We start from the raw sequence: 25,862 nt of genomic DNA, 5'->3' as shown, positions 1-25,862 counted from the left end.
TGGGGGGGGGGTGGGCGGGGACAGGAAAGGTGCGAGCCTCAGCCTTTGCACTCAACTTGCTTACTGTTAAGTTGGAGTAGAAAGTCTAAGACACATGAAACATCTGGGGGATCCTGTTAGCATGAATCAAGCTGTGCAGAGCAGGTGTTAGCTGAAGGAATTCAGAAGGGAAGGAGATGTGGGAGCGTCTGGGAGGTGGGAGAGGGGGAGGTGGCCTTTGGAATGGTCCTCCAAGGATGGGGATTATATCATAGAAGTTTTCATCTAAACTCACTGCTGCCTCCAAGGCGGGAGAGAGTTGATTCCATTATTCATTATTATTCTGTTCATTATTATCGGGTTGGCCAAAAGTTCGTCCAGGATGCTACCGAAAACCCGAACGAACTTTGTGGCCAACCCAATATCTTCCTCTCACCTGGGGAGGCTGCCTGTCTGCCTGGGCGGGTCAGGCTGCTTCCACCCAGCGTGGAGCTGCCCTCCTATGCTGGCTCTGCTCATTCATAGGTTCCTCTCTTGCAGCATATGGTGTGAAGAAAAACATGCCCCAGAGCCCTGCCGTTGTGAGCACTGGGGTGTCCACCTCCACAGGTGAGTGCTGTCCCCAGCTGCTGGGGGCAGGCTGGCACACAGGAAGAGTTGTTTCTGAGTGACACATGTCAGGAGGGGACATAACCCATTGGTGGTCTGAGGTCTGCAAATGGGACTCACCCCACGGGCCTCTTGGTTGTTTCCAGGAGTGGGCAGGTGAGTATGCCCCTTACCTTACCTTGGCCTTCCTGTCCCAGGGGGCCAGGAAGCGCCACACCTGCCCAGGGTCAGGCACTCACACCCCATCCCCCACCCTTGTTGGAAGCCCCTGGCCTGGTTACTGGTTACCCATCAAAAGGGCCAGGGCGCCCCCCAGAAGCTGCTGCACCCTCCCTACTTCCCGTGGAATCTATCAACTTAGGCTGCCACGAGTCATGTGTCCATCTCTTCCGTTGCTCTGATCCCGGTGCATTTCCCTCCATTCAACAATTCATTCATTCAAAAGCTGTTTACTGAGCACCTACTTTGTGTGAGACGGGTGTTCTGAGTTCCGGGATTACAGACATAGACAAGGAGGCTAGATTCCTGCCCTCACCAGGCTGACAGTTCCAGTGGAGGAGGCAGGTAACAAACAAGTGGAAAAAGTATACAAGATAATTACAGGAAATGGCACATAATTGAAGGGCCGACATAGTGAGGTGGTAGAGACAGGCCTGTGTGTAAGCTGGCCGGAGTGGTTAGGAAAAGTGCCCCCAGGCTGCAAACACTTGAGACCTGCAGTTAGAAATGAACCCACCCAGTTGATTAAAGAAAGGCCTGCCTGACACAGCAACTTTTGACCATTCGCTGAAGACCCTGTTATGTTCAGGTCGGGGGCAGCCCCTCAGGCCAGCCCCCAGCACTTCTGACATTGACCCGACCTCCTGATGGCCAGGCCCAGCTAGGCAGGGGAGGGTGTCTCTGGTCCCCAAGATGCTTCTTAGTAACCACGGCGAGAGGAGCAGGAGACTCTCCGACGCGCCCACTAGCCCTTTCTTTTCCTCCGCCCTCCTCCTCCTCCTCCTCTTCCCTCTTCCTCTCCCTCCACATTTTCCGTCCTCCTCACCCACTTCTTTCCTCTCCAGCCAGCACCACAAGTGTCCACAACAATGACCTCTTGCACAAGGACTGTAAATTCCTGATCCTGGAGAAAGACAACGCACCTGCCAAGAACGAGGTGGAGCTGCTGATCATGACCAAGGACAGCGGGAAGGTCTTCACCGCCTCCCCTGCCAGTGTCACTGCAAGTACGTGGGAGCCCACGAGACTTGGGTTTTGGAAGAAAGACAAACAGCGTAGACAAATGTCCTAGCGAGATGGTTTGAGACATTTGAATGATGAAACCACAGTCACCCCTTTCAAATGGAAAATGGCTGACAAATAGGGTGTCCCAGGGTCTGCCTTGAATGCAGACAAGTCAGGGAAAGTCAGCAAAGAGCTTCCAGAGTGTCTTTGGGCAATAATAAGTCTCCTAACCACAGGCCCAGACTGGGGGGATTAACCCCGGGAAAGCAGGCCCTCTTCCTACCAGGCTAACTTCTACCTCCACAAGCGGGAAAGGATGTGGGGTGGCGGGAGCGGGGAGAGAATATCCGGGATCTCATCATGGGCTGTGTGCACAGCTTCTTTTTCAGAGGACACCCTAAAAAAGGAAAAGCAAGCTGCATACACCACTGACACCTACCTAATGTCAGAAGCTAATGGTAAGAGCAAATCTGATGGCTGTCCACTTTGACTCCGGCCAATCCATCTGTCATTTATTTGTCTCCCAAGACCTCAGTACTCTGCGTGTGGTCCTGGACCAGCAGCATCTGTGAGACCTGGGAGCGTGTTAGAAATGCAGAATCCTGGGCCCTAGCCCAGACCTGCTGTGTCGGAGGCTGCATTTTAACAAGCTCCCCTGTTGATTCACGTGTGCTAATTATAGAAGCAAAGTCTTCTCATGGTACATCTAAAGTCCACAGTGGTATTTTTTTCTCACCTTACTTGTCCTCCGTAATTTTCAGAGCTAATAGAAAAAGGTTTTTCAAAGCACTTGCTAGCTTTATTTTTTCTTCCCAAATACCTGGATTCTGTCTTGGATAACCACATTTCTTCACTGCTCTGCTTCCTATGAATCTCTCCAAATCACTGATTTTAAGGAGATCAGTAAAGGAAGAGAAAAGTTAAGTCACAGAACATTTTTTTGAAATGCAAATGACATCAGTTATAATCCTCTCAAGGTTGGAAGCCAAGTCTTCTAAGTTAGCAGTTCCTTACATTTTAGGGATGGAGGTGGGGTTTGGAGCCAAAAGATACTTTTCAGAATCTGGTGAAAGCTATAAACAGTTTTCCCAGAAAATTCCACACATGCCCACAAACTCAGTGGTCAAATAGCATCCAGGACTCATGATCAGCCCTCCTTCAAGCCCATCTTTGCCTTACTGTTCCCTCCACCCCAGGTTAGGAACCTGTGTGCAGTCTTGTAACCAAGAAATCAAGAGTCATTTCTCACAGGCACATTTATTATTTGAATGCCATGGTCATTCCTAACACGGTCCTCCAAAAAATGTCTCGGACTTTAGAGGTTGAAGGTCACAAGAAGGTTATGACACTGTGCTTTTTCCCACTGTGACTTGTTTGCCAAGCCAGGTCTTCAACAATGTGATTATTGCAAATATGAGATCTGTGAGGACTTAGTTAATAGATGTTCCTGCACCTGCATGTGGCTGTTCCACAAGGTCCCTGGGGGCACATCTACTTCAAGCCCTGTCCCAAGGCCATGCACAGGCTGGACTGGACTGGGCTCCTGCAGTTGAAAAGCTTAGTCAAAACATGTGTTCTCGGTGTTTGTATTTCAGGAGACGTGAAGACCGTGTCCGCAAAGGGCAACGCTGCCTCTGCAGGTGAGTAAGACCTGGGTCCTGCAGTGACTGGAGCGGACAGGGCTGGTTATGGTGAATGGAATAGATAACGGCCCCCTAGCCTGGAGCCAGGGCATGCATGAGCCACCCAATTCTACAGATCTTCCCCAAAAGCCTTCAATGGGAGCGGGGTGGAGGGCGGGAGAGGGGCTGGCTGGGGGCTGGAGCAGGGCTGCTGAAGGAGCTTAGCTCAGGAGATGTGCTCACGGGCCACACTGCCCCTGCTGGGTGCCCATTGTCTGCCCTTAGCTGCAGAGTCTGACAACATGGCAGGAGCAGCACAGCAAGGCTACAGTTGTGTCTTACAGACCCCTCCCCTCCCCCCACCCACACGGGCTGCAAGGTGACACTAAGGCCACACACTTCTCCAGTCCTTTACACTTTCCTCACTTGCTCCCATAATCTTGTGAGAGAAGCAGATCAAGGGGTATCAGCCCATTTTAGATACTAAAAACTAAAAACACTTTCACTGAAACTAAAAAACAAATAAAAATAAAGAGCTTCCTGACCACCCCTTAAGAGCTGAGTGTAGTTCTAGGCACTGTGGGGATTACAAAGTAAGAGCCGTGTGAACTGAGACATGCAGATGAGAATTATTCAGCTTTGGGCATATAATAAAATGCAGGAGGTTGTAGCAGATCCACATTCATAACCAAGAATTTTAAGCCTGGTCGTATCTGCTACGTCCTCTGCTAATTACATGCCTTATCTCATTTCATTCAACATCCATCTCATGAGGAAAGGTCAGCTTTGAACTCTATTTTATAAAAAATGAAACAGAGAGGTTAAGTGACTTTCTCTGGGTCACACAGCTCAAGGCCAGGATTGTCACAGACCTCCACTCTTCGCCAGCCACAGCCCTGCGTTTTTTCCAGGAGCCACACAGGAACCTGAAAGCCCCACTCACATTCACTCAGGCCCACAGGAAGGCACCAAAATTTGGAGAATTTTGGAGGGAAGAGGGCAAGAGCTGCCTGCATTCACCTTACCCTTGCCCTCTCTTCCACAGACTTCTACGGCTACAACCGCCACCGTGGGGGCGGCAGTAGCAGCGGCAGGGGCGCCGGCAGCGGGGTCTCCGGTGGAGGCGGCAAGGGCTCGTGGGGGGTAGCGCCAGCCTGGTGCCCCTGTGGCTCCTGCTGCAGCTGGTGGAAGTGGCTGCTGGGCCTTCTCCTCACCTGGCTGCTGCTCCTGGGGCTGCTCTTTGGCCTCATCGCTCTGGGTATGTGGTGATGGCAGCCCTGCTGCCTGTTCCGAAGGGCAAGAATCAGTGAGTGTCCCAAGTGTCAGGGGCCAAGGGTCCCGAGATCATGGGTGCAGACCCCATGTTACTGCAGGTGAGAAAACTGGGCCTCCAGGAGGCATCTGGCCAAGGTCCCATGGCTGCTCCGTGGCTGAGCTGGGACTCTAAGGCAGCTCCTCCGTCCTGGCCCCGGGCCCCAACCCCGTGGCATCCTGCTCTAAGCATCTGGCTGCCCTTAACAATCAGGCCAGGCCTTTCATAGCCTTTTTACTTTCCACGTTCTGTTGGCTCTCACACCAGCTCCCTGGGAGAGAGGGCCAGCTTTGTGACCATCTCAGATGATGGCCAGGCGTCTTCAAGGCTTGGTTCCGAATTTGAGAGGCTCATCCTGCTGGTAGCCACGACAGACTGTCTCCCCCAAAATATGCCAGCAAAATGTCCCCATGGCATGAAGAAGCCACCACGGACTCCAGAGCCCCCTTTTCAGGCTCCCCTGGAAGCTTGGAAGGCACTGGCTCGGGGGTCCCTGTGCTGACACTGCCTCCGTGTGTCCATTTCAGCTGAGGAGGTGAGGAACCTGAAAGCACGTGTGGATGAGCTGGAAAAGGTCAGGAGCAGCGTGCTGCTTTACAACAAGAAGATGGAGAGGACCAGCCAGGACTCCGTGCAGGGTGTCGCACCGAGGCTGGGCGAAGGTGTCAGGAAATCTGAGCTTGATGGCTACAGTCAAGAAGACCTCTGGCAATTCATGAGGGGCAAGCTGATGGCAGAACAGGAAAACGGTGAGCCCATCGCAAGGAAAAGGGCCAGTGGCTCCCAGTCCCGGCTCCTGTATGTGGAGTGGTACCCATTTAGGGCACTCTCAAGCTCCCCTCATTCAGCCCTCTTGACAACCCTGGGAGGGAGGGAGGGAGGACCCGTACTGCTATCCTGTTTTACAGCTAGTAAAACTCAGACCTGGGGAAAATTGCCCATGATCAAGATCACACAACCTGCACACTTTAGAACCAGATTGCTGCTAGTCCTAGCCTCTGTTTCTTCCTACTGTACCATGGTGATCCCCTTCAAATGTGTGTGTGCGTGTGTGTATGTGTGTGTGACACAGAAGATGTGCAGCTAACTCAGGCTTTGCTGTCTCTTGTAGGAAATCTCCGAGGAAGCCCTGGCCCTAAAGGTATCACAGTGGATGGGGCTCTTTCCCTGCTCTCATTTCCTGCGCTTGGAGCTGGGTTTTCTGAGAGGATCGGAAAACTTCTCTTTTTTCCAAATTGAAGGATGAGCAGTGGAAAGATCTTACAGAATCTGTTGGGAGGGTTGAGAATTGGCTCTACAGTCAGAATATCTTAGAATGAGAAGGGAATTAAGGCATCATCTAAGAGAGGCCGAGTGAAGTGCCCGAGAGACGCAGACGGAGACCGCGAGGAAGCTACACCACCCGCCAGCTCACCTTGAAATGCCATTTCCATGCTGTCAGCTGGCCTTAAGATACTAGGAGAGAATGGCCCTTGGGTTCTCACCCCATCTCACAGTTTTCATGTCTTTCTGATTTTAGGTGACATGGGAAGTCAAGGCCCTAAAGGTAAACAAAACCTGGAAAACTTTACCTTAAATATTAGTGAGGGTTGACAGTGTGAAGCAATCAGCAAATGTCAGAAAATGCACCTCCCACTCCCCTGGCCATCTCCCCTTGTGGTAGGACCATGAATTGCAGAGCAGCCTGCACACCCTCGGGCTTTTGGGACCCCGGGGGCTTCATGACAGAGCAAGGCTACATCTCTGGGGCAGCACTGTGGCGCTGGCCCCTTCTCAGGGATTCCCACGCCAGGGACCCTGAGGAGGCCTGCATCCAGGGCCTGCATCTCCCCCAGCTGCAAAGGGCAGCCTGAGGGCCTGCTACTGCACAACCCCCCGGGGAGATTTCGAGAAAGACAGTTTCCTGGGCCCTGCCAGGAATCAGATGCTCTGGGGACGGACCCCCTCCCCCCAGGTTAATTCTGATGAACCAGGTCAGGAATCACCGATCCAGGTGAGCAGCCTGCTCTCAGGGGTTTTAGCCCAGGGAGGCTGGGAATAAAAGCCATCAGTCAGGAATGGAGCACCTGCAGTGGGGGGCGGAAGCCTCAGGTGCGTGAAACCGGAGGCGTGGCGGGGGGGGGGGGGGGGGGGGGGGGGGCGGCGGGGCGGGGAATTCAGTAGGGCCAACACCACCTGCCTTCAGGGGAAGTAGGGGCATCTGGCAGGGAGACAGGACATATAGTCACAGGAAAAGGTGCCCCTCAGTGTTGGTTAGCTGGGGGACAGTCACCTGCTAACTTGGGTGGCACAATGTCGCTGTAGGAAACTGATATATGTCCTCAGAAAAGTGGTCTGACAATCACTGGGACAGGCCTAGGGGTGGGAGGAAGATCTTTCCAATCCCAGTGACCACAGAAGTGCCCCTCGATCTAGCTGAGTGGGATTCTTAAGATTCGGGGTATGTGGGAATTGCCGGAAGATTCTGGGCTCTACTCCCAGAGCCTCTGATGAGCAGGTGTGGGTGGGGCCGTGAGCCTGTGGCCTGGATCAACCCTGGGTGGTTGTGAGGCCAGGGCTGCACAGACCATTCTGAGAATCACTATTGGGAATGACAGGGTCACCCCTCTCTCCTTCCCAGGAGATCCTGGTGCAGGAATTGGGGTTCCTCCACTTGGTGGCCCTCAACTTCAGGATTCCCTGCCCCGACACGCACACCCTGGGTCACCGCCTCAGCCCCCCTTCCTCAAGGCTCCAGCTGGCAGGTCCCACACCCCTCCTGACTGTAATATAGGATGCCCAGTCAAATGTGAATTACATATAAACACTAAATCACTTGTCACTATAAGTAAAAGTTTATTCAATGTTTTCCTGCAATTCAAAGTTAACTGAGAGTCCCATATTTTTCTTTGCTAAATTTGGCGATCCTACCTGAATTCCACTGGTGGCTCCTTTAGGTGACCGGCCTGAGTCCTCTGGCTGACTTTTTTCTCTCTGTTCCCACAGGAGATCGAGGGTTCCCTGGGACTCCAGGTGCGTAGCCTCTGATGGTTCTGGTGAGGTTGCAGGCTGCCCGGTCCTTGCTCCTGGGGTTTGGGAGGAAAGCAGGGCTGAGCTATTCTTGTGTGTCCACAGGTATCCCTGGGCCCTTGGGCCACCAAGGTCCGGAGGGACCAAAGGGACAAAAAGGCAGTGTGGGTGAGAACCGCTTTTCTGTTCACTTATTCCCTCATTCCCGCATTCATTCATTCATTCAGTAAATGTTCGTTAAGTGCCTGCTGCGTGCCAGACCCTGTTTTAGGTGCTGGGGAGATGTGGTGAACAAAACAAAACCCCTGCCTACTTTTGGGTGGAGATAAACAATAGACATGTTAAATAAGTGCAGTACATAGAGGGAGGAAGTGGCTTGTGAAATGGGAACACAGAGCCCAGTGGAGCCTTGGGAGGGCTGAGGGGTCATTGAAAATAGGGCCGGCAGGGAAGGTCTTGCTGAGAAGGTGCCATTTGAGCAAAGATGTGAAAGCGGGGAGAGAGCCAGGCCTGAGGAGATCTGGGGGAACCCTCTAGGTAGAGGGAGCAGCTACACGCCCTGGGGCAAGTGTGTGCCCGTGGGTTCAGGAGCTTGCGGGGGACAGGAGGAATGGGGGCGGGTGCTGGAGCCCACTAAGAAGGCAGAGAGTCGAGAGGGAGGGACCCTGGAGGCCTTGTGAGGGTTCAGCTTTTACTCCCAGTGAGTAGAGAAGCCATTTGCAGGTTGGGGCAGAAGTGGGACACGATCCACTTGCCTTTTCAAACTCTCTGGCTTCTGCTTTGAGTCTGGGCTACAGGAGAGAGAGAGAGGTAGGGAGTTGGGTGTGGACACTCCAGGCAGGTGTCCCGCCAGCGAGGTGCTGCCTGGGGCGTCCTTCGCGGCCCTAACTGAGATGGACATTCCTGTCTTTAGGAGAGCCTGGCATGGAGGGACCCATGGGCCAGAGAGGGCGAGAAGGCCCCATGGGACCTCGCGGTGAACCAGGGCCTCCTGGGTTTGGAGAGAAAGGAGACAGAGGTAAGAGGTGATTCCTTCACCAGGAGGGTTAGCTGCGCCCACACTTCCTTCTTACATCGTTCTCCCTCCCTCTGTCTTTTACTAGCATTAGCTGAGCACCTGCCTTGAGCCAGGGGCTGTGCTGGGCCCTGCAGAGACTGTGGTCTAATGAGGGGGCGTGGGCTGGGCTGTGCGTTCAAGCCTGGGGCTAAGACCCCTGCAGTCTGAGTCCACAGAACATGGTCACAGGGAGAAGTGATCTTCCCGAGAGGGGGTGGGGACGAGTCAGGGCTGAGGTGGAGAGCTCAGGGCAGGGCCTGACGGAAGGCAGAGTGGGGTGCCTGCCCTGGAGCCTCTCGTGGCTGGAAGGAGGCGAGGAAAGCTTCAGACGGAAGCCCAGCCCTGGAGGGAGCTGGGAAGATGTTGCATTAGATACTTAACCATGAGCCTGCTTTCATCAGGGGAAATGAAGCACAGACACCAGAAATCCTCTCAAGGCCAAAAGATCGTGAGCAAGAAGCTATATTTTTAGCTTCACTCTCTCTTAAAAATATTGCTCAACCAGGCAACAAATATTTATTGAGCACCTACTGAGTGCCAGACTTCATGGAATATAAAGACTCTGGAGGTAGAAACTGAAGGTGTTTTGCTGATTCTTGGCCTCATGGAGGCCCCAGTGGATCAGAGACCACTGGCAGGGTGGGAAGTGTTCCCTCCACCCTGCGAATGACACCACTGGGCTGGGTGGGCACCCAAACTGGGGGACCCTCTCGAAGTGCTTATTTCTCCCCAGGGGATGCTGGTCAACCAGGCATTCAAGGCCCACCTGGTGTCCCAGGTTCTGTGGGTCCCAAAGGTAAGTCAGGTACCCAGACGGTACCCAAGTTTGCCACAATCAGGATGGATCTCAGAGATCCAGGTGCTGGGATCCCAGATGGTCCTAACCCACGGTCCCAGGCCTGTGCGGGGTCGACGGGCCCTCAGAGGGTCCCCCCACAAAGAAGTCCCTGGGCATCAGGATCGGGGCTGTATTTTTGGCTCTGTGGTGGATTTGGGAGTCACGTTTCCATCTCGCTCTCTCTCTCTTTTTTTTTTTCTTTTTTTGCGGTACCCGGGCCTCTCACTGCCGTGGCCTCTCCCGCTGCGGAGCACAGGCTCCGGACGCGCAGGCTCAGCGGCCACGGCTCACGGGCCCAGCCGCTCCGCGGCACGCGGGATCCTCCCAGACCGGGGCACGGACCCGCGTCCCCCGCATCGGCAGGCGGACCCTCAACCACTGCGCCGCCAGGGAAGCCCGCCATCTCTCTTTGATGGCCCTGTTCTGTGGCCCCTAAGTGGGGGGATGGATCTGGAAATCAGAAGTCTGACAATTTCCTTGCTGGCTATAGGGCCGAGAGGCAGACGTCTGAGGGCAACATGTCTGGACAAGCCAGGCAAGTGGGGCCCTGCTCACGGCGCGGCGCGCCTGGTCCGCCCTCCTCCCAGCCCCTGCCCCAGCTCAGATGTGTGACCGGATAGGAGCAAAGGGCCTCTGGATCCCAGCAGCTTCAGCTTCCTCCCTAAGGAGGACTTTGCACTGGGATCACTCCTGGACCCACTGGCTCTGGGGTCCTGGTGCGCACACGCAGCCCTCACCTGGGGCTGCGTGCCCCACCCCTTCCACCTGCCACTCACCATGGGGTCAGTGTCCCTGGCCTGTACCCGACCCATCTGATCATCGTTGTCGTGTTGTCCTCCTCAGGTTCTAGCGGTCTTCCTGGCCCACAGGGTCCCCCAGGTCAGTAGCCTTCTTATAAGTAGACGCTGTTTCTGGGGCAAAGAGAGGGATGTTAAATGGAGAAACAAACATTTTTAAAGCAAAAGAAGCAATTATAAAGAGAGCCTCTAAGAGACACAAAACTCACATTTGCACGTGTGTCCCCTGCTGCTGAGGCTGGTACCAATGGGTCCCCTGAGATCTGTTCTGACCTGACTTGGGGCACGAGGCCCTCCAGCAGCTTCAGCAGCAGGCAGCTCCCAGCCTGCCTTGATCTGAGCAAAGCGCCTGCCTCACCTGGTCCCCTGTGGGCCAGAGCCTGTCCGGCTGTTGTGGGAGTCTTGAGCTACAGCCCACTCTGTGATGCAGGCCAACGTCTCTGCCAGGGTCCCATGAGGGGTCCTCATCCCTGGGCCTGGTAATCTCAGGGACAAGGAACCTGGACCAGGACGATGTAGCAGGGACATGGGGAGGAGTCTGTGAACAGCAGCCCTTGACTTTTGCTCCAGGGAGTGTGTGTGCCTATGTGTGTGTGTACATTTGTGTGCCAGATAGGTGTGTGTACGTGTTGTGTGTATGTGTGCCGTGTGCATGTCCATCCCTTCCAAAGCTGGGGACACTCATCCACCCATGTGGTTTCCTCTGTGTGCAGGCTCTGTAGGTCGCCAAGGGCTACGAGGTGAAGTGGGACTCCCTGGCATCAAAGGTAAGCTGGAGGAAGGGGTTAGAGGGAGGGAACATCACCTTGTAGATGCCACTCACTTAAGAAGGAGGTCTGGGGGACTTCCTTGGCGGTCCAGTGGTTAAGACTCCATGCTTCCAACGCAGGGGGCACGGGTCAAACCCTGGTCAGAGAACTAAGATCCCACATGCTGTGTGGTACGGCCAAAAAAAAATGGAGGAGGTCTGGCGGGGCAGGGTCTGGTGGACATGCCAACGGCCTGTGCAGGCCAACAGGTGCATGAGGGGAAGGGGCAGTCAGGACTGCGGAGGAGCCTGTCTTCAGACACAGGCTCTGCCCCTTGTTGGTCATCCCTACTAAGGCTCTTTACACTAAGGTGTCCATTTCCTTTTCAGGTGACAAAGGACCTATGGGACCACCAGGACCCAAAGGTATGCTTCTCCTGCTGCTGCCTGGACAACACCACAGCCTGCCGACTCCTGGGAACCCAAATGTGACCCCTGTCCCGGTGTCCAAAAACCCATATGACTTGGCTCCTGGACCCTGGGGCTGGGAGGGATCTGAGATTCTAGTCGAACCTCTCAGGGAAACTGAGGCACAAAGAGGAGAAACAGTACCAGCGTCACAATGCTGTGGTTGGGTGGCCCTCGGGGTGGCATGGATGCAGCACTGAAGCTTCTCCCCTCTAGTCTGGTCCCCCTCTTGCCCACAGCACCCACTGGTGTGACAGCAGGGCCTGGGTCAGTTTGTGGGTGGGCCCTGACCCGGAAGAGATCTATCTAGTGTGCCTTTGGGGCTTTGTTAATGCTGAGTTCAGCTGACAGCAGGTGCAGTGGGAACAGGTGCAGCCCGGGGTCCCTCTTACTGGGTGAGGTTCTTCTTGCTCATGACTGATGCTTGTTTCCTCCACCCCCCCACCCCTGCCCCATTTTTATTTTAGGTGACCAGGGTGAGAAAGGACCCCGAGGCCTCACAGGTCAGTCCCACATAGGAATCTACTGTGATCCACTAAAGACTTTCTGTAAATCCATTGGGTACTGGAGATGGGGGGAAAAAATACAGAAGTAGGAGACAGAATCTCTGTCTAAAACCTTCAGGGGACTTGCAATCTAGAAAAAAAGCAGGACAAGATAAAATAAAGCACTGAATGGAGTATAAGCCAGCATCAACATGTATGGTCCAGACAGTAAATGTTTGGGGCAGAAAAGGGAATTTATGATTATCTCTGATTCTTTTGAAGAATTGAGTTGGGAAAATTAAGCCCTTCCCTAAGTGGCAGAAAGTTGGCCCTACTTGTATCCACTTACCTCCTGCCAACTTGCATGATCAAAAAGGAATTTAACAGTACTAGTGCTTTGGCTACAAGGGGCAGCTTTTTGTTGCCAAGGAAATAAGACTCATACACAGGCCCCTTCAGACCAGGCGTGGCCTCTGGGCCAGTCCGTGCCTACTGCCGGGGGTGGGAGGCCTGACTTTAGAATCAAAGCTGATGCTGTGTCTCCAGCCTCTGGTTGGCACACCAAGCTCCTCTGGTTGGGGAGGTGGCAGGCTTGGGGGTGGGCCGGGAGGGTAGAGTGTTCTACCACTGTCAAGCTCCTCCAAACACCTAGTCCATTTCCTTTGCAGGCGAGCCCGGCTTGAAAGGTTTACCTGGTGCTATGGGCGAGCCTGGGCCTAAAGGAGCAATGGGTGAGTGTCTCACAGCAGCAGACACCATGGGTCTGCCCCGCCGCAGTCATCGTCATGGCCCTAGAGTTGAGATTCTCCTAGAGCTGCATCTCCCATTCTCTCCTCTCCTCTCCTGGTAGAGGCTCCATTTACAGGCTGTTCCTGGATCTGGGCATCCCTCTTGGGGCTCAGAGAGCTGCAGCTGTGTCTCTCACAGTTTCTTACTGCTCTGGAGGGGCTTGGCAGGACATGGTCCATCTGCCCCGGTTCCTGCCTCTAAGGCCCTCAGGCCCTTGGGGAGGACAAACGAGGGCTGAGGTTCTTTGGAACCCGCAGAATTCCAGGCATAGCCCTGATACTCCAGGGTTCAGCCCTTTGGCTGACCCTTACTGAGGGACCTGTCAGCCAGGAAAAGGAAGCTGGCTAAAGACCCCCCACGGGGCCAGGCATTTGACACCACATCCCAGAAGGGTCTAAGCCCCACCAATGGAGACGTGGTGCATTCATGATCTCATTCATTAACAAAGTGTTAGGAAGCGCTGATGGTGTGAAGGATGCTGTGCTGGGCGAGTAAGATGCTTTACCTCCCTTGAGGGGAGATAAAGCTTGTGTGAGATGACAAGGGCCATGAAAGGTACAGGGTGCTATGCAGAAACAGTAGAGAGAGAAGTTTCTTCCAACCGGAAGGATGAAAGAGGTCCCTTTTCAGATGGTTCTAAAAAGTAAAGAAGATTTTAATCACATCAATTTAGAAAATGCCACGCAGAGACATGAGTGAGGAAAGACAGAGATGTGGGAAAAAGCAGGTGGGAAGAGCTGGTGCCAGAAGGACATCACTGTGGACGGAGGTTAGGATAATGCCTACAGCAGAGGACACAAGATCTTGGAGAATCTTGACCTCCAGGACCTGGACCAAATGAGGCCGACGTGTATTGAGCATCTGGTGTGTGCGAGTCCTGTGCCATCGATGCGAGAGATGCAGTGGGGGCCATGGAACAGTTCTCAGCGGGAGAAGAGGCATTACTGGTTTAGGAGGACAGGGCAGGGGGAAAGCTGCACCCTGCAGCTGTGACAACGACAGGGCTTCTTCCATGTCTGATGGCTGCAGGAGGGGATGCATGGGTGCCCCACCCAGGAGACAGCTTGTGAGGCTATAACGCAGTGGAGGGAGGGAGTCCCAGAGTAGCTCCTAGAGTCACTGATGAGCTTGCATCTGCTTTCCTAGGACAAGCTGGCCCCGACGGACACCAAGGCCCAAGAGGTTGGTCACTCAGCTGCTCTGCTCACTCCCCCGGCCCACCACTGTCCCCCCTGCCCACGTCCCAGCGCTCAGCCCCCAGCCCCCCGATCCCAAGGCCAGAGGGCGTACATCACAGGGAGGTGTGCAAGGTCCTGGTCTCATCCCCCTCCTCCCTTCCACCTGCCAGCAAGTTACTCAGTAAAACCCTAAGAGACCATTAGCTCCGATGTGTTGGCTGGTCAGCTTGCCTAAAAGGCAAACGTTTCCACGTTGGTCATGCTTTCTCTAGGGGAACAAGGTCTTCCAGGGATGCCCGGAATCCGGGGCTTACCAGGACCTTCTGGAGACCCAGGAAAGCCAGGTAACAGAGTGGGAAGTGGGAGCTGGCCATGCTGCGTGTGTGTGTGTGTGTGTGTGTGTGTGTGTGTGTGTGTGTGTGTGTGTACCTTCCTTAATCCACTTTCCTCTAGCAGCTCATTAGGAAAATGCCACAACTGCTGGCTTGAGCTGGGCACAGCGGCTGTGAGTCCTGACACCTAAGTCACCAAGTCTGGCAACTTGGAAAAGAGAGATCAACACTGAAAGCAAGGAGTTCTAGAAAGGGGCAAGGAGTCTCTTAAAAATGGCAGTTTATCACCACCTCAGTGTCTGGGTCCTCTGAGCCCTTCCCCTGTGGGCCCCCTTGGGCCGTACCTGGACCCTCGCCAATAGCCACCAGTCTGGCGAGATAAGCTGTTGTTAGGGTCTCCACCAAAGGCCCAGCAGGAGCAAGATCCTCAGGGCTGCAGGAGGGACAAATCAAAACAAGCCAAGAAAGCTGGGAGGACAAGGTGGCAATCCTCAGGGGCCGATGAGGAACAGGGGGCCTCTGGGCTCCTTTGGTGGGTGCACAGATGGAGAGCACCCAGGAGGGAGCCTGGGGGCAACATTAGGGGTCAGTGAGTGTGTGAACTTCTGGGGTCTGTAGCTCTCAGACACCAAAGGGTCTTGACCCCAAATGGGCTAAGAACCATCCCCTGATGGAGCAGTGAGTCAGAAAACTGCTCTCATCCAGGGCTGCGAGGACCCTGGAGTCCGTCTGCCCCAGACACGGGGTTCATCCTCCTGCGCCCACCAATCCCTTCCGCCCGCTCCTGCTGCTGAGGGGTCGGCTCCTCCGCCCTTCAACTCTCCTCTCATGTCTTCTGCTCTCCGTAGGTCTCACAGGACCCCAAGGACCTCAGGGTGAGTCATCGGGTCACTGCCGCTTCAGACGCCACCGCCAAGCCTCCCAATCCCCGCATTCGGCAGATGCTTCACCAGTCACCTTGGTGTTTCCTCTCCTTCCCTCACTCCCCCAGCAAAAATGGGCTCAGGTCATTTTGCTGTGAGTCTTGAGAAACACCTTAGGAAGGAAGAATATGCACAGAACAATCTAGAAAGCCATTCTAGGAGAGATGAGGTTAGATCACGTGTGAATTCTGTCTGCCTGAGCCTGGTCCCCTTTGGTGCAGGGACCCCCAAGAAGAGGCTCCAGGCCCAGGAGTCCCATTAGCCCCACAGAGGCCCACATCCCCTGTGGCACAGTAGGGAGTGGGCACTCATCTCATGCAGAAGGGCCCAGCCTCCCTGGGACAGCCCCAGTGTCAAAGCCTGTCCGATAGTTGGACGGTGTGCACCCACTTGGATTTGAGAAGCTGTCACCACACCAGCCCCAACTCCTAAAGGAAATTAGGCAAAGTTGTAAAATAAAATCAAACAGCATCTCCCCTCAACAGTTGAGCTCACAGGGATATCTTTCAAATGCTCCCTGGTGGAGTTGTGGACAAAAGCAAGAGGGGGTGTTGCATCAGATACAGGAAGCCCAGCCCCTACTCCCCCAGGCTGCAGGGCCGGTGGGTTACAATGGCCGCTTTGCAGGCTGCAGGGGGCTCATCACCCAGAGGGACTGGGATCCCCCAGAGCTGGGCCTGTGAGCCTCTGCCATCAGCCCAGCTGTTGCTCCATTTCCTAGAGAGGAAGAAGGGCTCAGAGCAAGAGGCTCCCTCAAGGGAGCTGGGCTAAGGTGGAAGGTTGAGCCAGGTGGGTCTGCAGGTTTCAGTCAGCAATTGTGGCCTTGCCAGTGACAGAGTGCTAGGTACTACCACAGGGGGTCTGGAATTGCTGGCCCTTAATCATCCTGACTGACTTGTTTTCAATCACACCAGGACTTCCTGGTACCCCCGGCCGACCAGGGGCTAAAGGTAAGTGATTTTCCAAATTAGACAGTCACTGGTCATTTTGGCAGGAGGGGAGGCATTGGCAGGAGGGAGGTCCCTCTGTGGCCAGAGCCTGGATCAATAGTGGCATCTGGTGGCTTCAGTGGAAGGCTGTGAGGCTGGGGAGCCAGGGATTCTTCTGACCAATTAAGCCCAGAGTCCTCAAGCCCCACCCGTCCCCCCACAATCCAGAGCCTCGCTTTGGTGCCTGGCTATCTCCAAGCCCTCGATGGAGGAGGATCTGCAAGGGTGCTGTCCCCACTGCTGACTCTGTAATGCCCCCCACGAGTGCTCTGTCCCCTCACTTAGGTGTGGTCCCCCCATGAAGTGCCTCTTCCCTGGGACAAGTGTTATGGTCCACACAGTTCTCAGTGTGACGGGGACCCTGCCACCCCCTTTCTGAGAGGGGGCTTTGATGCAGGCAGGGAGGAGCCTCTCAGATGTTACTAAGAGGCCAAAGTCAGAGTTCTCAGAGGGGCATCCTCAGGACTCAGACGTTACATGTAGGGCGACATTCACATCCGGTTCTGGGCCATCAGACCCCAACCCTGAGCCAGTCCAGGAAAGGGGCTGCTCAGGGACGGCCCTTCTCCTTCTGCCCCTGTGACCCCACGTTCCTGAACCCTGACGTTCGGTGGAGCTGCCCTCTGTCACTGTCACCTTGCGGGGGGACCTGCTTTCCAGAAACTATGGCTAACAGCAGGTTGGGCCAAGGAGTTCTTTCAAGAACATCCCAAGCAGACACGTCTCTGGGTCCACAGAACTGCTCATGGATTGATGGCATCTTTAGTAAAAGATCAGAGGCTTGGGGATTCTCGAGGAGAGACACCCTGCCCTTCTCCAGGGCCTGTGACTTTCTGTCCAGCGTGCACAGAGGTGGACATTTTACCCGATACTGGATTGTGTTCCAACAAAAATAAAGTCAAGTGCTTTCTCTTGGCCTTGACCTGGAGGGGCTGGCAGACCGCAAGCAGAGCCCATCCCTCCCCAAAGGGGGAAATCAATATCAGCCCTCAGCGCGTGGATGACTGACTTGCCCACAGGCCTTGGGAAATGAGAAAAAGTCCCAGAAGATTCTCCAGTTAAGGGTTTTTCCGTCCTCGACTTCACTCAGTTGGTTCTGCAGAATGTGGATTTCCATCGAGAATCTGGGATTTCCATCCCAAATTTCCGTCGCAAATGCACGTTTGCATTTTCAACCCTCTAAGACACAAGGCAGAGAAGAGCTCTGTTAACCTTTACATGACTCGGAGTTTCCCAGACCACAGAACCCCCTCTTGACTCTGCGCAGACCCTACTACTGTCCCAGGGAATTAGCACCTGAGGGGAACTGGGAACCAGGCTCTACCCCACAGGCTCACTGCCTCTGCTCTTTGACCTCTCAGTGCTTTTTGCACCTAAAGCAATTCCTAGTAAGAGCCTGCAATGCCCAGTGTGGGAGAAGATAGAGTGTGGGAGGGGGAACGACTCCTGAGTCAGCTCATTCTGGCCTCATCAAAAGGCAAACTCTCCAACATCCACAAATGAAGCCCCTTCGCAGAGTCCCAGCTTCTTCCAAAAGCTAATGTGGGCCAAGAAGATTGATGCTCGAGCCTCCAGGGTCTCCAGTGCAGAGATTGGTGCTTAATGCATCCTGTATGCTCCCCTTCAGTTCATTAAAATGCCTTTAGCCTGAGGGTTAGAAGCCCAGGAGTGGGTCTCAAATGCAACCAGAAGCCTTGAAAATGATTCATTGAGCCACTAATTGATCCTGGGAATAACCACTCTCCTTTGCCTCCCCTCCCAGGTGAACCCGGAGCTCCAGGCAGGATTGTGACTTCAGGTAGGTAGGCAGGCCCTGCACTGTGTACTGGGCGTCTGCCCCGGCTCTGCCTCAACACCCTCCAAGTCCACGGGCTCGGGGCTTTGGGCAAGGTGCAGTGCTGAACTCTTCCAGTCAGAAATGCGGAGGGTCGGGGGTTTTCAGACGTAATACTGGCCCGACCTGGCCCACAGCCTGGCCTGGGTCCCCTCTGAGCGAGGAGAGTGGGGCTCAGCGTTCAACGTGTCTTCTGCTTTCAGACGGATCATCGACTCTCACTGTCCCAGGTCCCCCGGGACCTCCTGGAGCCATGGGACCTCCAGGACCTCCAGGTGCCTCAGGTCAGTCTGTTTTCTTGCTTTGCCCCAGATCAGCATCAGGCCTTGGTTGCATTTGACTATAGCAGCGTTCGCTCAAATCCTGAAACCCGGGCCGGAACCCAGGGAAGTGTAGGAAGGGACTGAGAAAGCCCCTCCCGGACAGCCTGGTGAGCCCTGATCACTCCCCAGCATATATCCCAAGCCCTGCATGGCACTGCTTCACTAGGTCCCTGCAGTACCGATGGAGGCTCGAGCAGGTAAATGACACGCCTAAGGTCACACGGATAAGAAATAGAAGAGTCAGGGTTTGGCCCAGGTCCTTCTGCCTGCAGAACCAGTATTGACTTGTCAGAGTCAGTCCTCAAATTGTTTCCCTTTGGAAAACAACTTGATAATATGCATCAAGAACAACAAAAGTGCTAGGAATCTATCTGAAGCAAATATCCCCAAATTGCCCAACAATAATGAGATGGCTACAAAAATATGAAGACTTGAAGTTGTTAGCAGATAGCAGTGTTATTTAAAAGGACAGATAACACAACGTTGTAAATCAGCTACATGCCAATAAAAATTTTTTAAAACAATAAAAGAGCAGAATACTCGATAATGTGTGCTCTGTAGTTGCAACTATATTTATATAAGATAAAAAAATGCTGGAAGGAAATACAACAAAATGCCTGTAAGTTAAAGAATTGTGGGTGATACTTTTTTCTATTTATCCCAAATGCCTGTTTTTTTATGTCTATTTTTTAATTATTTAAAATGTTTGTGTGTAAATGAAATACATTATTTAATATGACCAATGCAAGTATGGCTCAGCCTTCCCTCCTGATAAACTCCAGTGAGAGTGGGGACACTGGGGGTGTTTAGAAGTCCCTAACCATCGGAGGACAGTGTCAGAGAGGGCAGTCCTGCTCATCCCAGGGGCCCCAGTGCCTGGCAGAGGAATTCTCACTGGAATGGACCACAGGGCTGGTCTCAAATTGCTTATTGTTTTCAAATAAGCAAGGTGACCTCTTTGGGCCCCTGTTCCATGCCTTGTGAGGAAGGTACTTATGTACCCATAAGTACCTTTTCTTCAGTTCTTTCTAGAACTCTGCCCCTAGAGGTGTGATAAAACCTTTTCTTCCCCAACCCCATTTCCAGGCCCCATTGGCCCAGCTGGTCTCCCAGGACAGCAAGGTATGTCACACCCTGAAAGAACGCATGACTGTAGGCTGTGGAGAGCTTCCTTCCTGGGATGGCCCTGTGCCCCATCTTTAAGTGAGAGATGTGCATGTTGGGAAGGGAGGTGAGGGGCCACCGGGCTCTTCTCCAAGGCCCCGGCAAGGCCTCCGCAGCCAGAGGAGACACCTCCTCCCACCTCCTTCCATGTTTCTGAGAAGGTAGGGGTCCTCCCGAAAGGGAGATTGAGGCTCTTGGGTCAGGATCAAGCTCAGCTATCTTCACAGGCCTCAGGCCTCTGGTGACGAGATCCTGAGAATCCTGGCACTGTCCAGCAACTTACCCAAATACCAAAAAAAACGGACTCCAGTTCCTCCTGGGGTGTGTCTCGCTCCCAGCCAACACTCTGGCCCCGCCCAAAGTCAGCTCAGCCCTGCCCACAGCCAGCTCCGCTTGGCCCTGCCCCACCCCGAGCACCTGGGTGGCTCCAGAGGGAAAGCACTGACAGCTGCAGGCGGTGTCCCACAACTCTGTGTCCTCCCCACAGGCCCGCGAGGGGAGCCAGGACTTCCCGGTGAATCGTTCATGGGCAGCAGCAGCTCCATCTCTGAGGTCCTCTCCGCCCGTGAGTGCCACCGTGTTCTCCGGGACAGGTGACACGGGGGTGGGAGTGGGAGAGGTGGCCAAGCACTGGGGCCTGTGGCAGCTGCACCAGTGAGTCATCGTGAGCCCCAATGTAAGGATGGCCAGTTCCTCTGAAACGCAGTGCTCGCTGAGAAGGAACAGCAGGGGTTTTATCAGCTGTGGAGGATGAGTCACAGGGGATGGCACAGCTGTCAGAGAGGCTCTCCGGATTCCAGGAGGACCAGGGTCACATGGGGCCTCTGAACCCAGCCCTGTGAGTGTGACTGGAGAAGTCCTGAATCCCCCACACCATGAATAACGACGAGGGTCCCTGGGTTCTCAGCCACGGGCCCGGCCTAGGAGCGCTGACTCCTGGGTCCTCCGGTTCCCAGAGTCCTTTAAAGAACCCAGGCAGAGATGCCACTGGGCCTCCCACCTGGGCACCTGGACACTTGAACAGCAAAGACAACGCCAGCCCTGGTCTAACAGTCACCATGTGCCAGGCGCTGTGCCTTGTCGTCCCACCGAGTCTGCACAAGGCCCTTGTGATGTAGATCTTGGGCCTCTGGTTTACAGTGGAGGAAGCTGAGGCTGAAAGGTCAAGAACTTGCCCACAAGCTGGCAGTGATGAGGCAGGATTTCAACTCAGGCTGTCTGACACCGAAGCTATGCTCTTGATCATCACTGCACACCCCCATCAGCCACCAGGGAGCTCGACTCAGCCCTGCCCTGCCTCTGAGCAAAAGGCACCTCTAGCAGAGGGGGTCTTGGAGGGTCCTGTGCCACGACCCACGACCCATGGCCTGGCGTGTGGGTGTGAGCACAGGCACTGAGGATCCTGGTGAGGGGTGAGGCTGGCGGAGAGCAGCCTCATGACAGCTTTTGCTCATTTCTGGTTTCTCCTTTCCACAGAGGGTCTTGATTTACGAGGTCCCCCAGGCCCACCTGGACCACCTGGGCCACCAGGTGAGCACCTCAGGGATCTTTGGAAGGTGGGGAATCTTGGGGGCAGGGGGCTCAAGGCACTTAGTGAGGAAGCCAAGACCCTGGGCTCAGCATTGCCTCTTCCTCACCCTCTTCTGTAAGACCATCCATTCCAGGACCCCCAGGACCCCGAGGCCCAGCAGGTGAGAGCTGAGCAGTGGGAGGCGAGAGACGATGGGACCCAGAGCCCAGGCTTCTTCCGGGCCGGCTCTTAGGAAAGAGCTTCTCTGTCACTTCTGCTACTGGGTAGAGTGTTCCTGGCCCATCTCTTGGCATTAATAGGTCTTGGGTGCTCTCTTATCTAGGGGAAGGCTTGCCAGGCCCACCAGGCCCGCCAGGATCTCTCCTGACCAGCTCAGGTAACGCTGGGGAGTGAAGTCGCTCCTGTTCTCTACCTCAGCCCCAGCCCCAGCCCCAGCCCCAGCACATGCCATGGTCATGGGCACGCAGCCTTTCTGACCTACTCACCATGCTTTCTCCTTCTGACTTTCCACCGTGAGTGTGTTTGCATAAACTCCATGCTACCTGCTGCGTGGAGAGAAGGTAATTGATGCCAACCCAGCCGCCCTGAGAATCCCTGGTTGCCTAGCCTAGGGGAGATCTGCCTTTGGGGAGCTTCTGGGCCAACTGGGGAGACCTAGTCCCTGTCCTCAGGGAGCCCAGATCTGATAAAGTAGGTAGGACACATGCTCATGAAATGAGATAAATGCTGACAGTATAACATAGAAACATATGGAAATAACTTCAGAACATACTTTAGCCCAGAACTTGTCCCTAGTGGAAAATCCATCCATCCATCCGCCGTCCACACTCAAAACTATTTCTTTCCTCTACAGAGACCTTCTTGTCCGGCCCTCCAGGCCCACCTGGCCCCCCAGGCCCCAAGGGAGAGCAAGGTGAGCACAGTGTCTTGGGGAGCGCGGGAGCCTGTGTGAACCCCTGCTGACCCAGCTGGTGGCCGGGAGAGTTCAGATGAGGCGGGATGAGTGGGCCTTCACCCTCCCGCCCTATCCCATTAGGAGCTCAGCAGCCTGCAGCAGGGCGTGGGGGGCGGTCGGAAGCTCTGCCAAGAATATCCCCTCTGCCTTGTCCCGATGGGAGGAGAGGCACGAGGGCCCTGGAGCCCCGACCCCTTCCCCGTGGGCCCCCTGCAGTCACAGCACCTGGGTGGGACCTGCCTCATGACTGTCTTCTCCCCCAGGCGCCCCAGGCCCCCGAGGACACCAAGGTACAGTAGAACTGGCACCAAACAAACCTGGCGTAGGGGTGGGAGTGGCAAAGGCTGACCTTCCGAGATCCCTGAGCTTCTTGAGTTTGGTCCAGATGAGGGTGGCTCAGAGTGTGTCTCTGATGGTTGAGAACTTACATGTGTGCGTGCGTGCGTGCGTGTCTGTGCGGCAGCTCTAGATACTACCCGAGGGCCGGTGCTGCCCCAGCCATCATGAATCTTGGGGAGCCTCGGGAGGGAGGTGGTGCCTTGGGCTGGGGCACGGGGAGAGGGAGGCCGGCACAGCTGACTGTTCCCTCTCTGCTGTGTCCCTCAGGCGAGCGAGGCCTCCCAGGGTTCTCAGCCTCAGGTAAGTGCTGAGCCCCCTGCTGCCGGCTCTGCCGGAGCCTCTCCCCACCTGGCTGACTGCCCTGTGTTGTTGGCCTCCAGGCTCCAGTTCTCTCGGACTCAACCTACAAGGACCGCCAGGCCCACCCGGCCCTCAGGGACCCAAGGGTGACAGAGGTCAGTGAAGGCGGGGAGGAGTGGGAGCAAGGCTGGCTCCCAGAGCCCGAATAGAGGGCAGCGAGTACTTGCTGATGCTACAGACTTGGGAGGAAGAGAGGGTGACAGAGAGGAGAGCCTGGAGGGAGAAAGGGACGGGTGTGGGGATACCGTCTCTGCCCAGGGAAGCTGTGATACCATTGCAGAAATGAGACTGAGAAACATGGGACAGTTGTTGAGCCACGGCTGACAGTGTGGTTGAACTTGAGGAACCAGGGGAGGCTTCCTGGAGGAGGTGATGCAAACAGAGCTGCTTGCTTTGGATTCCAGGTGATCCCGGAGTCCCAGGGTCTCCCGGCATTCCCAGTGGGCCCTCTCGAGGTAAGAACCAAAGGTGCCCAAAGTTCTTCTCTCCTTCTTCAAGCGAGGCTGATCATGCCCATGAGGATGTTAATTAACTAATTCATTCACTTATCCATGATTCAGTGTTGATGAGATACTTTCTCCACGTGCTGGGATCTCTGAACTGCCTTTAAGGAGGTTACAAGTTAGCGGGGGTGGGAGGGAAGGATGCCTGCACGATAAAGATGACTAGCAACGCCGATGATGAATGATGGCAAGAACAGAGCCTGGGAGCTAGGGGTTCAGGGGCGAGGGAGGCCACGTGGGCAGTGAGCAGGTTGCTGAGGAAAGGGTGGGCTCGGCCTGGGAGAGCTCCCAGGAGCTCTTTGCCACTGCCTTAGTTCTCCTACTGAGAAAGCATCTCCCTCCTCAGACTGTAAAAGCATTGCCTGGGCTCCCTTGTTGGACTCCAGGGTGGAGAGACCAACTCAGAGGCTTTCTCTCCTGCAGGGGGATCATCATCGAGCACCATGTTCATGCAGGGCCCGCCAGGCCCACCAGGGCCCCCCGGGCCTCCAGGCTCCATCAGCAGCTCCGGCCTGGAGATTCAGCAGTACATCTCTGACTACATGCAGAGTGAGTGCCCGGCGTCTGAGTGGGGCAGTGTGTGTGTGCGCACGCGCCTGCACGCGCGCGCGTGTGCATGCACGCGCGCGCGCACACCAGCACTGCAGGTCTGTGAGCTCCCGGACACCCGCCTTCTCACAGCTGCCCACATATTGATACAAAGATTTGTCCTCACCCCAGCAGAGGCTCGTACACCCACATGCTCATTCACATGCACGTGCGTGCGCGCGCACACGCACACACACACACGCACGCTTTCACACTGGTGTGCACTCCCCCAACCTCATCCGTGTGCTGTGGAGGTGAGGGTGTGATTTCCACACATGTGGGCACCAGAGCTTTGTCAAATGGGTGGCTGACTGGAGTCTTGTTAGTCCATAGCCATGGAGATCCACCTGGCCCAGCACAGAGTCTGCCTCAGTTTCTCTATCTATAGCAAGGGGAGTCTAGGCTCCCTGCTGGCCCTGCCTTGGCCCCTGGGGGATGGGTGTGTGCATTTCATCAAGTGCTTCAGGTCACCTCTGTGGGGAGGACACGCCCTCTTGGGGACAAGCCTGACTTTGCTTTATTTCTTTGTTGGCAGGTGACAGTATCAGGTCTTATCTATCTGGAGTTCAGGGTCCCCCAGGCCCACCTGGTCCCCCCGGGCCTGTCACCACCATCACGGGTGAGACTTTCAACTACTCAGAGCTGGCCAGCCTCGTCGTGAGCTACTTACAGAGTAAGCCTCTCCCCACCCCTGTAATGACACCTTCCTCCCAGGGTCCACGGTTATTCCTGGAGCCTTGTCTCTTAATTTGCTGTTTGCTTTGCCCTTTTTCTGAATGTGATGTTCAATGCTGAATTCACGGTAATCAGGCCACCGAATCTAGCTTCAAAAAAGGTTTGTTCAGATTAAGAAATATAGAAATAAGAAATTATAAATAGCCTGCTAACACCCCCGTGCATTCATTTCCCCCAAACGGAAACAGCTGGTTGACCGGGTCTTTGTGATTCTGGAGTAATGAGTGCGTTGCTTCAGTACCAGCTAAGCGGGTAACCGGTTTCCTTCCCCACAGCTTCGGGATACAGCATCAGCACGTCCTCCACCTCCGTCTCTTCTGAAGACATCCTGGCTGTGCTCCAGCGTGAGTCGGCTGTGGTGGGCTAGAGGGTGGGGTGCCTTCCCTCTCTCCTGGCCGCTCTTGTCAGGCACACTTGGCAGTCCCTTGGGGCAAGGAGCCCCTCCCTCCTCGCTCCCAGCAGCCAGCTGGAAAGGGGGCATCAGCTCTCCCCTCTAAGGCCAGGCAACTGGGCAGGAGCCCCTTCAGCTACCGGAAGCTTGTTGATGTCCCCCTGGGGGTCTGAGAACCCCCAGCTCACACGTCACTCGGGCCAGTCTGTGGGGAGGTTAGCCTGGACGTGTGGTCCATACTGGTGCCTCCTCTCCTTTCAGGGGATGATGTGCGTCAGTATCTACGGCAGTACCTGATGGGCCCTCGGGGTCCCCCAGGGCCACCAGGAGCCAGTGGAGGTTGGTCCCTCCAGTCTTTGGACTACGCAGAGCTGAGCAGCCGCGTCCTCAGCTACATGTCCAGTGAGTGTCTGCCTCCGTGGCAGGGCGGGCAGCAGGGCGGGACATCCCGGAAATGGCCCCCTGGCCCTCTCCCGCCAGGCTGCACCCAACCCAGAGGGAGGGGGGGCACTTCAGAGCTGTTCAAACCTGTGGCTCCAGAGCAGGTCACGGAGCTTGGTGAGGGAAGCCAGAATGAGTGTCCCGGGCACCGTCCTGCACACGACTCACACACACACTTCTCTATACACACATGCACACACGCACACTCCTACACACCCAGCAGGAGGAGGGCTGTGGGCACTTGTGACCTGCACTCGTCCCCGGCCCTGGGGCCTCTCCTCCGTGGTGCCATTACCCAGGGTCTCACGTCCGTGTTACTCTCTGCCGGTCTATTCCTGC

At 55.1% G+C, this 25,862-nt stretch overlaps 1 protein-coding gene across 1 annotated transcript in view; it reads left to right on the top strand.

Annotated features, from left to right (window-relative positions):
• The window catches only part of COL17A1 (collagen type XVII alpha 1 chain), a 51,104-nt gene that overhangs the window by 21,547 nt on the left and 3,695 nt on the right, over nucleotides 1-25,862 (top strand). The window contains exons 13-48 of the mRNA XM_007470439.1: nucleotides 520-588; nucleotides 1,653-1,814; nucleotides 2,190-2,270; nucleotides 3,408-3,452; nucleotides 4,480-4,692; nucleotides 5,274-5,495; nucleotides 5,858-5,887; nucleotides 6,266-6,292; nucleotides 7,732-7,758; nucleotides 7,861-7,923; nucleotides 8,669-8,773; nucleotides 9,546-9,608; nucleotides 10,494-10,529; nucleotides 11,161-11,214; nucleotides 11,586-11,621; nucleotides 12,131-12,166; nucleotides 12,817-12,879; nucleotides 14,084-14,119; nucleotides 14,388-14,459; nucleotides 15,296-15,322; nucleotides 16,285-16,320; nucleotides 18,122-18,157; nucleotides 18,397-18,477; nucleotides 19,603-19,638; nucleotides 21,157-21,214; nucleotides 21,331-21,371; nucleotides 21,534-21,587; nucleotides 22,065-22,124; nucleotides 22,430-22,456; nucleotides 22,773-22,805; nucleotides 22,886-22,960; nucleotides 23,270-23,320; nucleotides 23,792-23,917; nucleotides 24,492-24,629; nucleotides 24,967-25,035; nucleotides 25,344-25,484. Coding sequence (XP_007470501.1) covers nucleotides 520-588; nucleotides 1,653-1,814; nucleotides 2,190-2,270; nucleotides 3,408-3,452; nucleotides 4,480-4,692; nucleotides 5,274-5,495; nucleotides 5,858-5,887; nucleotides 6,266-6,292; nucleotides 7,732-7,758; nucleotides 7,861-7,923; nucleotides 8,669-8,773; nucleotides 9,546-9,608; nucleotides 10,494-10,529; nucleotides 11,161-11,214; nucleotides 11,586-11,621; nucleotides 12,131-12,166; nucleotides 12,817-12,879; nucleotides 14,084-14,119; nucleotides 14,388-14,459; nucleotides 15,296-15,322; nucleotides 16,285-16,320; nucleotides 18,122-18,157; nucleotides 18,397-18,477; nucleotides 19,603-19,638; nucleotides 21,157-21,214; nucleotides 21,331-21,371; nucleotides 21,534-21,587; nucleotides 22,065-22,124; nucleotides 22,430-22,456; nucleotides 22,773-22,805; nucleotides 22,886-22,960; nucleotides 23,270-23,320; nucleotides 23,792-23,917; nucleotides 24,492-24,629; nucleotides 24,967-25,035; nucleotides 25,344-25,484 — 2,529 coding nt within the window. The remainder of the gene's footprint in view (nucleotides 1-519; nucleotides 589-1,652; nucleotides 1,815-2,189; nucleotides 2,271-3,407; nucleotides 3,453-4,479; nucleotides 4,693-5,273; nucleotides 5,496-5,857; nucleotides 5,888-6,265; nucleotides 6,293-7,731; nucleotides 7,759-7,860; nucleotides 7,924-8,668; nucleotides 8,774-9,545; nucleotides 9,609-10,493; nucleotides 10,530-11,160; nucleotides 11,215-11,585; nucleotides 11,622-12,130; nucleotides 12,167-12,816; nucleotides 12,880-14,083; nucleotides 14,120-14,387; nucleotides 14,460-15,295; nucleotides 15,323-16,284; nucleotides 16,321-18,121; nucleotides 18,158-18,396; nucleotides 18,478-19,602; nucleotides 19,639-21,156; nucleotides 21,215-21,330; nucleotides 21,372-21,533; nucleotides 21,588-22,064; nucleotides 22,125-22,429; nucleotides 22,457-22,772; nucleotides 22,806-22,885; nucleotides 22,961-23,269; nucleotides 23,321-23,791; nucleotides 23,918-24,491; nucleotides 24,630-24,966; nucleotides 25,036-25,343; nucleotides 25,485-25,862) is intronic.

The sequence above is a fragment of the Lipotes vexillifer genome, unplaced genomic scaffold (assembly GCF_000442215.2).
Source record: "Lipotes vexillifer unplaced genomic scaffold, Lipotes_vexillifer_v1.1 scaffold916, whole genome shotgun sequence".
NCBI lineage: Eukaryota > Metazoa > Chordata > Mammalia > Artiodactyla > Lipotidae > Lipotes > Lipotes vexillifer.
The sequence above is the reverse complement of the archived record's forward strand: the minus strand, read 5'-3'. Positions and strand labels throughout refer to the sequence as shown.